Raw genomic sequence first — 13,778 nt, 5'->3', positions numbered from 1 at the left:
ACTTTCCATGCCAGCAGATCATATGGATATTGTCAAATGTCTGGTATTGTGTTGAAAGTAATTTGTCTTTCAGGTTCAAATTTAGAATCTGGTGACTATTTCAACACAACAGTAAAGGTTTGACAAACTTTAAAAATAATGTATCACAAGAGAATTTTGAAGTTATGACAATGCTTTCTGCCGAAAAACTTTCAGCAGTAAATGTGTGCAATTCTTTTTTCTTTAACTGCTTACATTCGGTGGGTTTAATACAAATGATTTCTTTTTTAATTATGCAAATAAATGTGACCTGTGAAATCAAGATATATAATGTAATAGATGAGTGGATTTTTATTTTCAGTAAAACACTGAAATACAATGAAATAAGACAAAAATAAGGAACATAAGGTACTTTACAAAATAAACCTTCAGAAACTAATTTAAAAAATCAGCAAAAACTAATGCCAAAATTGGCAGAAAAGAACACCAAAATATGTATAAAAAAGTAAAATAAAATTATTTTTTCCTGTCCCTATTTATTAAATATGTTACTAAATTTTGAACAAACTAATAAAGTAAAATGAAACAGTGTTGTTACAACATGAAACTGCTAAGACTGTAGCATACTGTCTCTAGGAATTATGGATAAAATGAGGAATAAAATGTGAACTGAGAAAAACAAATACCCCTTATAAATGAAAACCAGTCTGCCCAATTAAATAATTTGTTGCACTGCTACACAAGTACTTTATATATTGAAGAAATAATTGTGTTCTTACTTCTCTGACTTCAGTCTTAAAGGAAATGCATTGGGTGTGGAATGTGCAGATCTCTTAATGGTGAATGATTCCTGAAACACAGAACACAAACAGCAGAATCAAACATTAGTAATGTGTTACACAATACCTAGTGAGTTTTCACAAAAATAACCTCAACTACAAGTAGTCAATGCATTCACTGGCACATTGTAAGTTCACAGGATTTGTGCAGTATAACAATAACTACAGAAACACAAAGTCTATTTTTTCAAATAAGTACTGAACAAAGTATTATTTGATCCCCAATGGCTCATTGGTCAACCTCTCACTATTCAAAGAAATAATGCAACCATATCTGGCTCAGATCAGAATTATTTCTGATCTGGCAGGGATCAATATACTAGCAGCTTCTGTAAACAGGAAACTCTACAGAGAATATTCTGCAGAAAAATTACTGAAGGGATGCTTTAAACTTGCACAAAAATTGAAGCAATTCTGCTATCTCAATGTTTTTAACCATCTGTGTCACCTTTGGAGAGCCCTTTGTTAATGTAGCCTAATATGCTGCAATTCCAGGTCAATGTGCAACAACCTTAAGCATACTGAAAATCACCAGCATGTACATGTTCAGAACAACCATCACTGTAAGCATTACTTTGCATGCTTTATCAATGGATCTGTCCAAATACACTTCTCTAGTTTGTCGCCATACACCATTGTGTAAGTCCCACAATATTTCATTGATACAACTGATTGATGTCTTCAGGAGGTGGTAGTTGCTGCTATCACTGCTACAAGACATGACATAACCACGTGGCAGCATCGAAATTTATCAGGATATGAGCAGGCAATACACATGCACAAGGAGCCGTTCACAGTTGATAAAAGCAGCACCGATAGTGCCTCCTTCTGGGAACTGAAGAGAGGCCTTCCATCTGCACAATGGGCATTGGGTTCACTGCCACACGCTCATGTAATTAAAAGCTGAAACTAATCTCAACATCTAGAGGTTCTCCTACTCTGGTTTTAGTTTACTGGCACATAGTGCGTAATTGAAAACCTGCATCCCTGTTAAGAATGAGAGCCATATGAATATGAATGGCCTCATTTTTTTTACAAAACAGTGCCAGGATGATGACACTGAGGATAAAACTTCAGTCTTCTCACAATATGCGCAATGTCCCATGTTCAGCCCCGCAAATGCCAATTTATCAGGTTGCATCCTGCATGTATGACAGTGGTCTCCAACACAATGTTCTTGCACATTTCGACATATCTGCCCAATATGAGGTTTCCCACATTTGCATGCAATCTTATATCCACCACATTTTCTAAGGCCAATATCATCTTGTACTGAAAACAACAAATTCCTCAGTTCTGGTGGCTGACAAAAAACACACTTCATGTCATGTGCCTTGAGGATTCTTTCTGTTCTTGAAGACACAGTGCCAAAATACAGCAAGATGGCTGTTGCATATGGGTGCCTTTGCATCTTCATTTACATCACTACACTGACTCACTTTAATCTGAATATATTACATATTTGTCTATCAGAAGAACTGTTCTGCTGGAACACCGTTCTTACATGGTGTAGCTCACTAGGCAGACTTCAGTATCCGAGACCACATGGGCTCTACGTGCCAGAGAGCACAAGCTGCTACTGCATTGTGCAGGATGGCAATGGCTTGTGGCCTGAAAATCTACCTCTGTGAGAGTCAGTTTGTGGTAGACACAATGACCCAGCATATCATCGGCATTTTCTAACCTTGACATCAAGGAGCCATTTTTTCCATTTCCATGGTGAACTTAATATTGACTCTGAGGCCCCATTAAAATTAACTGACAGAAAATGCTTCCCACGTGACTGATGGTACATTATATGCGACAGGAACGGCACACACTTCCCGCAAATTTACTATCATTGCATCTAAAGATCTCTTTGAACTTCTTAGCTGTACACTGGGATCGGATAGGTGGAACTACCTGGGCGCTAGATGACCAAACAAAACAACAAGCTAAGGTCACCAAATGTTAAATTATACTTGTCTCAAGGTGAAACATAAGAAGAAAATGCACTACACTTACAGACAATGCAGGGATTTTGGTGCTCAAGAAAGGGACACTGCCTTATAGAAAGCATTTTCAGTGCCGGGTAGGAGGGTCTGAACGCCTTGTTGAACTCAAGGACTGTGCCAGCAGTAGCATAGCTATCAGTAGGCTCACCCAAGCCAGAGCAGTTTTGACAGAGGAGCCAGACAAAGCGTGTCCCGCAACGGAAGGTAAGGAGCGCTCTAGGAGTGTGGTAAAGCAAGACTTGCTAAAGGAGTAACTTGATTAAAAAAAAAAAAAAAAAAAAAAAAAAAACACACCTGGTTCTACAGGCTACATATTGTGCACTGAACCGACAAACCCAAACTGTAAAAAAAGGCAATTGAGAAAACTCAACAGGAGCCTTGGATACTGACAACACCAACATGGAATGTGAGAACAATGCTCCAGCCTGGAAAAATGAAAGAAATAGCCAAAGAAATCTTAGGAGTTAAGTATTACATTGTAGGACTACAGGAAATAAGAGGGCCAGGAAATAAGCAGATCAACACATCTGAATACGTATTAATATATAGTGGGCTAGAGGAATAAACCGGCCAGTTTGGAACATGGTTTATAGTAACCAGGAAAGCTAGGGAAAGCTTATTGGAATCTGAACCCATTAATGTCAGAATGTGTAGACTTAAATAGGAGAGAATTTGATGAACATATCAATAGTAAATGCACCAACAGAGAAAAAGGGGCATAATAAAAGAACAGCTATGAAGATCAGGAAAAAGTATGTTGAGCAGTTCGTAAGTAAGAGCTGATGTTAGCAGTTTTAACACAAAAATTGGGAGGAATGAGCACCAACAAGAAGTGTCTGGAAAACATTCATTGCATGAAGAAAACCACATGAATGGGGATCTACTTGCCAATTTGGAGCACAGAATAATATGATTAAGGGCATGACATTAAAATCGGCAGTCTATGTAATAGCCAACCAGACTGACCATATTTTGCGAAATGCCCACCAATCCACCTTCTTATAGACAGACATATGGAGCTGCAGAGGCACAAATTGTGATTCAGATCACAATCTGGTAAAACTACTGTTAGTGAATAGCAGGAGAACAGAAAAGAGAAAGACCTGGAATTTAGACCAACTTAAAATTACTGAAGAAATGGAAAAAAAACACCAACTAATACTAAAGTGAGAAATTGAGTAATGAAGAGACACCAGCAGGAGTAGGTGAAAGGTGGAGTAGGATTTAAAAAGCCATTAAGGATACTGCACAAGAAATAACAGGCACTGGAAGGAACCTAGGAAAACAAGATTGTTACAAAGAGAAACCAGAATTAACATGGAACAATACAGCAAAATAAGGAGAAGGGCTAGCAGGCTGTGCAAGAGAATGAAAAGAGTGTGGACCAAGAACAAATATCAAGAACTAGAAGAACTAAAGGAACAGAGTGAAATAAAGTTATATTGTGACAGGCAAAATGAAGTGTAGATTTGAGCCAAAAAGATACATGCTCAAGTAAAGATGAAGAAAAGGTAAGGGAGGAAGAACAGATAAGGGGCAGAATACCGCAAAGACACACTAAATAACAGCCCAGATGAACAGACAGCCACACTGGAAGAACGGCGCAAGAAAACCAATGCTGAAAGAGGTTTTTCTGAATGCCCACAAGATAAAAAAACAATCAACCTCCCTTGTGAAGACTGCATAATCTCTAAATTACTGAAATGTGATGATGATGATGATGATTGGTCTGTGGAGAGCTAAACTGCATGGTCATCAGCTCCCATACAAAGTCCCAATTCTTATACAGACCATTTTTCCACACTCCAATCTAGAAACTGTTGTAAATGATGAAGAAGATGATGATGATGAAATAATAAGGACAACACAAACACTCAGTCTCTGCGCAGAGAAAATCCCCAATCCAGCTGGGAACTGAGCCCGGGACCCCATGATCCAGAGGCAACCACACTAGCCACTAGACCATGAGCTGCGGACTCTGAGATGTGATGGAAATAAATTTAATAAAGGAGTCGCACACACTAATATCAGATGTATCAGAAACTGAAACTATGCCAGTTAACTAGGAAAAAGAAATAATAATCCCGATTTACAACAAAGGAGATAGAACAGCATGTAAAAATTACAGAGATATAATACTGCTAAACATGACTTCTAAGATCTCACAGGACACTGAATGAAAAGATACAAAAGTGGGTACAAGGCATACTTGGGGAATATTAATGTGACTTTAGATCATACAGAGGAACAACTGGTCAAATATTTGTGATCAGACAAATTCTACAAACATAATATAAATCTGCACATCCTACTCATCAATTTCAAACAAGCCTTTTACAGCATAAACTGTGCTACAGTTACACTCATGACCTCAGCATTCAGGGAGAAGGTGGTACAAGAATTTACAGAACAACTGATTTCGATTGTGAGATGTTGCATTCCAAGCATTCAGACAACGTGTAGTTTACTGCTAAATCACAGGCATAGACTTAACATTACAGCTCAAACACAAGGCATGACTTCATCTAGGAACTGCCACAGACTACAGTTTTGCCAGATTGCGCAGATAGCACACACTGTGCTACTGGCATGGAAATGTCATTTGCCACATGTCACAATTGGTGCACACTTTGAATCTGTAGCAGCTGGACGCTGGCACATTTTATGTTAAAGAGCACTTGAGAATACACTAACCAAAAGCAATACATAAGCCATAGAATAACTATCCACGAAACACAGACACTAAACAAGAGAGTCTAGTATAGCCAGGCATTGTACTTCAGTGATCTTACCCCTCCATACCATAAGAATTTTTATAAAAATACTCTTTGCAAGTTTTCTGGATAAAACTCATTTTTAGGTAAACCATTCAGAGCTAACTGAATTGTGCACCTCACACTGCCTGGAATCAATCAGAAACTAAACAAAGCATTGTCAGCTACAGAATTTAAAGAGAGAAGACTGCCCAAATATATTACAGTTGAACTGAGCTCTAAAAAATGAACTTTTCTTTTACCTCTAAAAATGTTTTTCATATACTGCATTGATGCAATACCAGCTAAACAATCTCCATGGACCTGATACATTGAGCAATGCCCAAAGGAAAATGTGATCTCAGTAGGGTATTAGGTATGCTACAAACACAATGCAATATTGTTATAAGGGAAAAAATTATTTTTCCTAGTGAAAATACTTTCCATGTTGTGAAGTTTAAATTTTTCCCGAGGAACTGAATATTCACAGAAGTTTCCAAACTGTCCTTAAGAGATTTGTTTTCTTTCTTAACAGATTGATTTTCTTTGGTATTCCGAAGTCTGCAGCAAATGGCAAGTTTTCCACATTCAATATTGCATATCATCCCTAGCTGTAGCACACAGCTGATACAGTTTGTTTTTAAGCATTTCTGTAAAGAAACAATCTAGCAGCGTAAAAACTGGTGCAGGAAAATACCCTGGCCAGCAGTGAATAACAATCTGAAACACTATGTCCAAAATAAGCATATATGTTCTTTTGTTACAATTTCACATGAAGGATGTTTTCAACTTCAAAAATAAATGTTTAATTGTTAAAATGGAAGTAATTTATTTAAAAACAAAGTCTTTTCTTCAATTCAACATTAAAATGGAATTTTTAGGTGATTCCACCATTCTACAAAATTCACTTCCTGTCTTTGGTATTGCTCAGTCTATCAGTAACAGGAGGACTGTATTGGTGATTATATAGAACTAGCCTTCCCAATCACCTGATCTTAATTCGTGTGTCTTCTGGCTGTGGGGTTATCTGAAAGACGTTACATTCACAGCTCCATTTACAAACTAAGCTGGACCAAGGGACACACACTGCGCAACACATTCTGAACGTGAGCCCCAAGAAACTCCAATTTGTTGTGGAAAGAGCTGTTTCTCAGTTTCAACTAGTGACAGAAAACAGTGCACAGCACACTGAGCCTGTCTTGTGTCAGTCTCTCAACAATTAGAAACCAACGTCATTTTGCTTTTTTACGGGGGTTTTGGCCTCAGGACATTTAAAATCCAATTTTTCCCATCTGATGTGATATGATCTTGCCATGGTGGGTGGGCTTACCTAACTAACAATGCCACAACTGCTGGCTGCCGAGCTTGTGCAGTCACATGCACTGAATGGTATGGATGGTGCAATGTGCAACGCAAACCATAGCCATCGTATTGCATTTCACCTGTCATCTACAGCTGACCCAGTTTACATTAGGACACTTACAGCATCACCCATTGGTAAAATTTGTTAAATTTTTGTGTGTTCGTTCATGTTTCCCCCAGGTCAATAACATGCTGTTCAAATTTGACATCACTATGAGCAGTGATTACTTTTTTACAGTATTTTGAAAATGGAACTTTAATCACGGGCACCCTGGTACTTTATTAATGTTCACATGCTTTAAAATAAATCTTCAGTGTGATTCTTCACCTGGTTTACAATGGTACAATGATCATTACACTAGCTCCCACCGTCTGTCACAACATTACTGTGTCATCATCACATCTGGTAAGGTTTCAGTTCCATTACCAAACAAATTAATATTGGCCATAGCAGCACCCATTCACTGCTTAGCTATTATTAGCGATAATGGCATGGTATCATCATCATCAAAGCTGTCATGACTGGCAAGTGGAACCTGTAAACAAATTATGCTTCCACTACACAATTAGCAGTCACCAGACAATGCCAAGGAGGAATATTTCCAAAAGCTCATGTGTTTTAAACTATCCTATACTACTTCAAATCCAAGGAAAAAAATATAAACTACGATCACAGTGCAACAATAAATTACACACTTACAAAACTTGAAGATGAAGTATCCATTTGCTTTTTATTACAAATTGAACCACTTTTCATGTTATTGAGAAAATGGAATAAACTGTTATCTTTATTATGTTCCGGTTTCTCTGATTCCGCACAGCTTTGGTTGGACAGATTTGGAAGTGAGCCTGACGTACTTGTTCTAAGCGACTCATGGAATGAACCTACAAAACAAAACAAAATTTAAAGTTTGGCATGCCTATGTTTACAGAAAAATGTGTAAAACTCAGCTCTTCATTAAGGATTGTTAATGGAAAATATGTTATACAAGTGACTTACTAGTTTCTGACAAATTTGATCTTTCCAGTACTTTTTGTGCAAGACTTCTTTGCATTCGTAGCTGCAGATCAGCTTCTAGTTCACTCCTTTCCACATTACCATCTATACTGCTGTCAAAAGTCGCTCCACAACTTTCATCAAGTTTCTTTTCACTTGTTTTAGTTATAGCAGCGTAATGCCACATGTTTATCTTTTGTAACGAACAACATACATATCTCCACCCTGTTTCAAAAGGATAGGAAGAATATTTTATTTTACATGAAACAACTATGTCAAGCCTATTAGATAAAACACTGCTAACTAACAATAAATCTCTCCATGTAACTAATTAACCAACATCCACCATCTGAACCTGCTTATTGTATTCAAGCTTTTGTCAACGTCACACACACACACACACACACACACACACACACACACACACACACAAATGTCCATTACCAAACTGATGATTTTTTGGTGCCTAAGAACATATCCTTGGTGAAAATTGTTTCATTATCTAACACTATTTGAACAACACTATTTGAAATTGTTAATTTCCTGTAATTATTAACTATTTTATTTATAAGATTAAAAAATGGATGGGTTTGATTTTCATGTGCGTATATTGCCATATTTCACATCAAGAAAGATAATAATTCATTTATGTAATGCAGCTTTTGTATGAAATATAGAAAATTGTCAGAGAAAAGTTCTAGAAATACACTACATAAAGTTCAGACAAATTATTAGAACTGCAAATAGTTAATAATATTTAACGTGGTTCACAAAATACACTCCTGGAAATTGAAATAAGAACACCATGAATTCATTGTCCCAGGAAGGGGAAACTTTATTGACACATTCCTGGGGTCAGATACATCACATGATCACACTGACAGAACCACAGGCACATAGACACAGGCGACAGAGCACACACAATGTCGGCACTAGTACAGTGATTATCCACCTTTCGCAGCAATGCAGGCTGCTATTCTCCCATGAGGACGATCGTAGAGATGCTGGATGTAGTCCTGTGGAACGGCTTGCCATGCCATTTCCACCTGGCGCCTCAGTTGGACCAGCGTTTGTGCTGGACATGCAGACCGCGTGAGACGACGCTTCATCCAGTCCAAAAACATGCTCAATGGGGGACAGATCCGGAGATCTTGCTGGCCAGGGTAGTTGACATACACCTTCTAGAGCACGTTGGGTGGCACGGGATACATGCGGACGTGCATTGTCCTGTTGGAACAGCAAGTTCCCTTGCCGGTCTAGGAATTGTAGAACGATGGGTTCGATGACAATTTGGATGTACCGTGCACTGTTCAGTGTCCCGTCGACGATCACCAGAGGTGTACGGCCAGTGTAGGAGATCGCTCCCCACACCATGATGCCGGGTGTTGGCCCTGTGTGCCTCGGTCATATGCAGTCCTGATTGTGGCGCTCACCTGCACGGCGCCAAACACGCATAAGACCATCATTGGCACCAAGGCAGAAACGACTCTCATCGCTGAAGACGACACGTCTCCATTCGTCCCTCCATTCACGCATGTCGCGACACCACTGGAGGCGGGCTGCACGATGTTGGGGCGTGAGCGGAAGACGGCCTAACGGTGTGCAGGACCGTAGCCCAGCTTCATGGAGACGGTTGCGAATGGTCCTCGCCGATACCCCAGGAGCAACAGTGTCCCTAATTTGCTGGGAAGTGGCGGTGCGGTCCCCTACGGCACTGCGTAGGATCCTACGGTCTTGGCGTGCATCCGTGCGTCGCTGCGGTCCGGTCCCAGGTCGACGGGCACGTGCACCTTCCGCCAACCACTGGCGACAACATCGATGTACTGTGGATACCTCACGCCCCACGTGTTGAGCAATTCGGCGGTACGTCCACCCGGCCTCTCGCATGCCCACTATACACCCTCGCTCAAAGTCCGTCAACTGCACATAGGGTTCACGTCCACGTTGTCGCGGCATGCTACCAGTGTTAAAGACTGCGATGGAGCTCCGTATGCCACGGCAAACTGGCTGACACTGACGGCGGCGGTGCACAAATGCTGCGCAGCTAGCGCCATTCGACGGCCAACACCACGGTTCCTGTTGTGTCTGCTGTGCCGTGCATGTGATCATTGCTTGTACAGCCCTCTCGCAGTGTCCGGAGCAAGTATGGTGGGTCTGACACACCGGTGTCAATGTGTTCTTTTTTCCATTTGCAGGAGTGTAGTAGGTTATATCACACTATGTAATTTTAGCATTGAAACTTCTGAAATGTTAGTACCAGCAATCAAAATAATTAAGTCATTTAGTTGGAATTGGCATGTTTCAGAAACCAATTGTTTAAAGCTCATATCTCACAAAATTTTGTGTGAAAAAAAGAAACTATATAAGAAATCAAATGATGTCAAACATTTCCTTCGTTATTTTAAAACACTTTCTTTTTGTGAATATGTAATTTTTCATTATAATTAGCAAAATATTAATACTAATAATGGACTTGTCAAGTTAGCATATGTATAGTTATTATTGTGATTGTTAAGGGTTATTTGTAATTGGTCACATATTAAAGTTCGAAGAACATATAATTGTTATAAAAGCTTGAAAAAAAAAAAAAAAGTACTAATTTGTGTTAATAGTTCTTTGAAAACTGGGACAATACAAGATGATATGAGCTAACACTTGGTTCAAGAATCATGAAAGCAGGTTGTATACATGGAAGAACCTTGGAGATACTAAAAGGTTTCAGATAGATTATATAATGGTAAGACAGAGATTTAGGAACCAGATTTTAAATTGTAAGACATTTCCAGGGGCAGATGTGGACTGACCACAATCTATTGGTTATGAACTGTAGATTAAAACTGAAGAAACTGCAAAATGGTGGGAATTTAAGGAGATGGGACCTGGATAAACTGAAAGAACTAGAGGTTGTACAGAGTTTCAGGGAGAGCGTAAAGGAACAATTGACAGGAATGGGGGAAACAAATACAGTAGAAGAAGAATGGGTAGCTTTGAGTGATGAAGTAGTGAAGGCAGCAGATAATCAAGTAGGTAAAAAGACGAGGGCTAGTAGAAATCCTTGAGTAACAGAAGAAATATTGAATTTAATTGATGAAAGGAGAAAATACAAAAATGCAGCAAGTGAAGCAGGCAAAAAGGAATACAAATGTCTCAAAAATGAGATCGACAGGAAGTGCAAAATGGCTAAGCAGGGATGGCTAGAGGACAAATGTCAGGATGTAGAGGCTTATCTCACTAGGGGTAAGATAGATACTGCCTACAGGAAAATTAAGAGAGACCTTTGGAGAAAAGAGAACCACTTGTATGAATATCAAGAGCTCAGATGGAAATCCAATTCTAATCAAAGAAGGGAAAGCAGAAAGTTGGAAGGAGTATATAGAGGGTCTATACAGCGGAATGTTCTTGAGGACAATATTATGGGAATGGAAGAGGATGTAGATGAAGATGAAATGGGAGATATGACATTACTTGAAGAGTTTGACAGAGCACTGAAAGACCTGAGTCGAGACAAGGCCCCCGGAGTAGACAACATTCCATTGGAACTACTGACAGCCTTGGGAGAGCCAGTCCTGACAAAACTCTACCATCTGGTGAGCAAGATGTATGAGACAGGCGAAATACCCTCAGACTTCAAGAAGAATATAATAATTCCAATCCCAAAGAAAGCCGGTGTTGACAGATGTGAAAATTACCGAACTATCAGTTTAATAAGTCGTAGCTGCAAAATAATAACGCAAATTTTTTACCGACGAATGGAAAAACTGGTAGAAGCTGACCTCGGGGAAGATCAGTTTGGATTCCGTAGAAATGTTGGAACATGTGAGGCAATACTGACCCTACGACTTATCTTAGAAGAAAGATTAAGTAAAGGCAAACCTACGTTTCTAGCATTTGTAGACTTAGAGAAAGCTTTTGACAATGTTGACTGGAATACTCTTTTTCAAATTCTAAAGGTGGCAGGGGTAAAATACAGGGAGTGAAAGGCTATTTACAATTTGTACAGAAAGCAGATGGCAGTTATAAGAGTTGAGGGGTAGGAAAGGGAAGCAGTGGTTGGGAAGGGAGTGGGGCAGAGTTGTAGCCTCTCCCTGATGCTATTCAATCTGTATATTGAGCAAGCACTAAAGGAAACAAAAGAAAAATTCAGAGTAGGTATTAAAACCCATGGAGGAGAAATAAAAACTTTGAGGTTCGCTAATGACATTGTAATTCTGTCAGAGACAGCAAAGGACTTGGAAGAGCAGTTGAATGGAATGGACAGTGTCTTGAAAGGAGGGTATAAGATGAACATCAACAAAAGCAAAACGAGGATAATGGAATGTAGTCAAATTAAGTAGGATGATGCTGCAGGAATTAGATTAGGAAATGAAACACTTAAAGTAGTAAAGGAGTTTTGCTATTTGGGGAACAAAATAACTGATGATGGTCGAAGTAGAGAGGATATAAAATGTAGACTGGCAATGGCAAAGAAAGCGTTTCAGAAGAAGAGAAATTTATTAACATTGAGTATGAATTTAAGTGTCAGGAAGTCGTTTCTGAAAGTATTTGTATGGAGTGTAGCCATGTATGGAAGTGAAACATGGACGATAAATAGTTTGGACAAGAAGAGAATAGAAGCTTTCAAAATGTGGTGCTACAAAATAATGCTGAAGATTAGATGGGTAAATCACACAACTAATGAGGAGGTATTGAATAGAATTGGAGAGAAGAGGAGTTTGTGGCACAACTTGACTAGAAGAAGGGATCGGTTGGTGTGACATGTTCTGAGGCATCAATGGATCACCAATTTAGTATTGGAGGGCAGCGTGGAGGGTAAAAATCGTAGAGGGAGACGAAGAGATGAATACACTAAGCAGATTCAGAAGGATTTAGGCTGCAGTAGGTACTGGGATATGAAGAACTTTGCACAGGATACAGTAGCATGGAGAGCTGCATCACACCAGTCTCTGGACTGAAGACCACAACAGCAACAACATAAGCTAAAAGTCAGTGTTTCATTCTGGAGTCTTAAAATATGACTTGGGCCTCTCACTGATAAACAGAGAGAGCTAATTTCATGAGATCAATGTTTCTCAAGAATTCAAAATACTCTTTTTGTTACAAGAGAAAGTGCATAATACGATTACTTTTTTCATCTGCACTACATTTTCAGTTACATATGTGACTGTAGACAAGAGGCACGAGTCATATTTGAAAGACTACACTTCATACAAATACCTTTACAGAATGCTGTTTAAGACCTGAATTTCTATTTGTCACCAACAATTTTTTACTTTTCCAGAAACATTTTTCTTGCTATTGTCAATCTGCATTCTATTCCTCTACTTCTTTCATGAGATTTTTTACTGCAAAAACAGCAAAATTCATCTGCTGTGTCTAGTGTCTGTTTCCCATCCAAATCCTTCAATATCGTCTGTTTTAATGCAGCTACATTCCATCACCCTTGTTGATGTTCACTTTATAACCTCTTTTGATCAAGGCACTATCCACTCTGTTCAACTGCTTTTCCAAGCCTTTTGCTGTCTCTGGCAGGCATATCACCAGAAAATCTCAAAGTTTTTATAAAGACTGTTGGGGCTTTCACTGTTTGCCACTTTTTGAGATGTTGCATGCTAGCTTTCATCTTGGGATCTCTGGCTGATGTTTGTTTAATCATTTTTCAGACTTCTGCCAGCACAAGTGGTTGACATTGTCAAGAATTCATCCATCATTGCCATCATCACTGAAATGTCAGAAAAATCATTAAACCAATGATGGCTGAGAATCCCAAGATGAAAGCCAACAGACAATGCTGCGAAGTTTCAATTTCTTCTCCCTGAACTTTAATCCCCTTTCCAAATTTCTCTTTGGTTTCCTT

General features: G+C 39.1%; 1 protein-coding gene across 1 annotated transcript in view; it reads right to left on the bottom strand.

The window, feature by feature from the left end:
• LOC126322302 (uncharacterized) overlaps nt 1-13,778 on the bottom strand; it is a 255,496-nt gene that overhangs the window by 224,047 nt on the left and 17,671 nt on the right. Inside the window, exons 2-4 of the mRNA XM_049994279.1 lie at nt 7,928-8,149; nt 7,628-7,812; nt 759-829 (exon numbers count right to left, since the gene is read on the bottom strand). Coding sequence (XP_049850236.1) covers nt 759-829; nt 7,628-7,812; nt 7,928-8,111 — 440 coding nt within the window. The 5' untranslated portion in view covers nt 8,112-8,149. The remainder of the gene's footprint in view (nt 1-758; nt 830-7,627; nt 7,813-7,927; nt 8,150-13,778) is intronic.

The sequence above is a fragment of the Schistocerca gregaria genome, chromosome 2 (assembly GCF_023897955.1).
Source record: "Schistocerca gregaria isolate iqSchGreg1 chromosome 2, iqSchGreg1.2, whole genome shotgun sequence".
NCBI lineage: Eukaryota > Metazoa > Arthropoda > Insecta > Orthoptera > Acrididae > Schistocerca > Schistocerca gregaria.
Note: the sequence above shows the minus strand (reverse complement) of the source record. Positions and strands in the feature narration are given on the sequence as shown.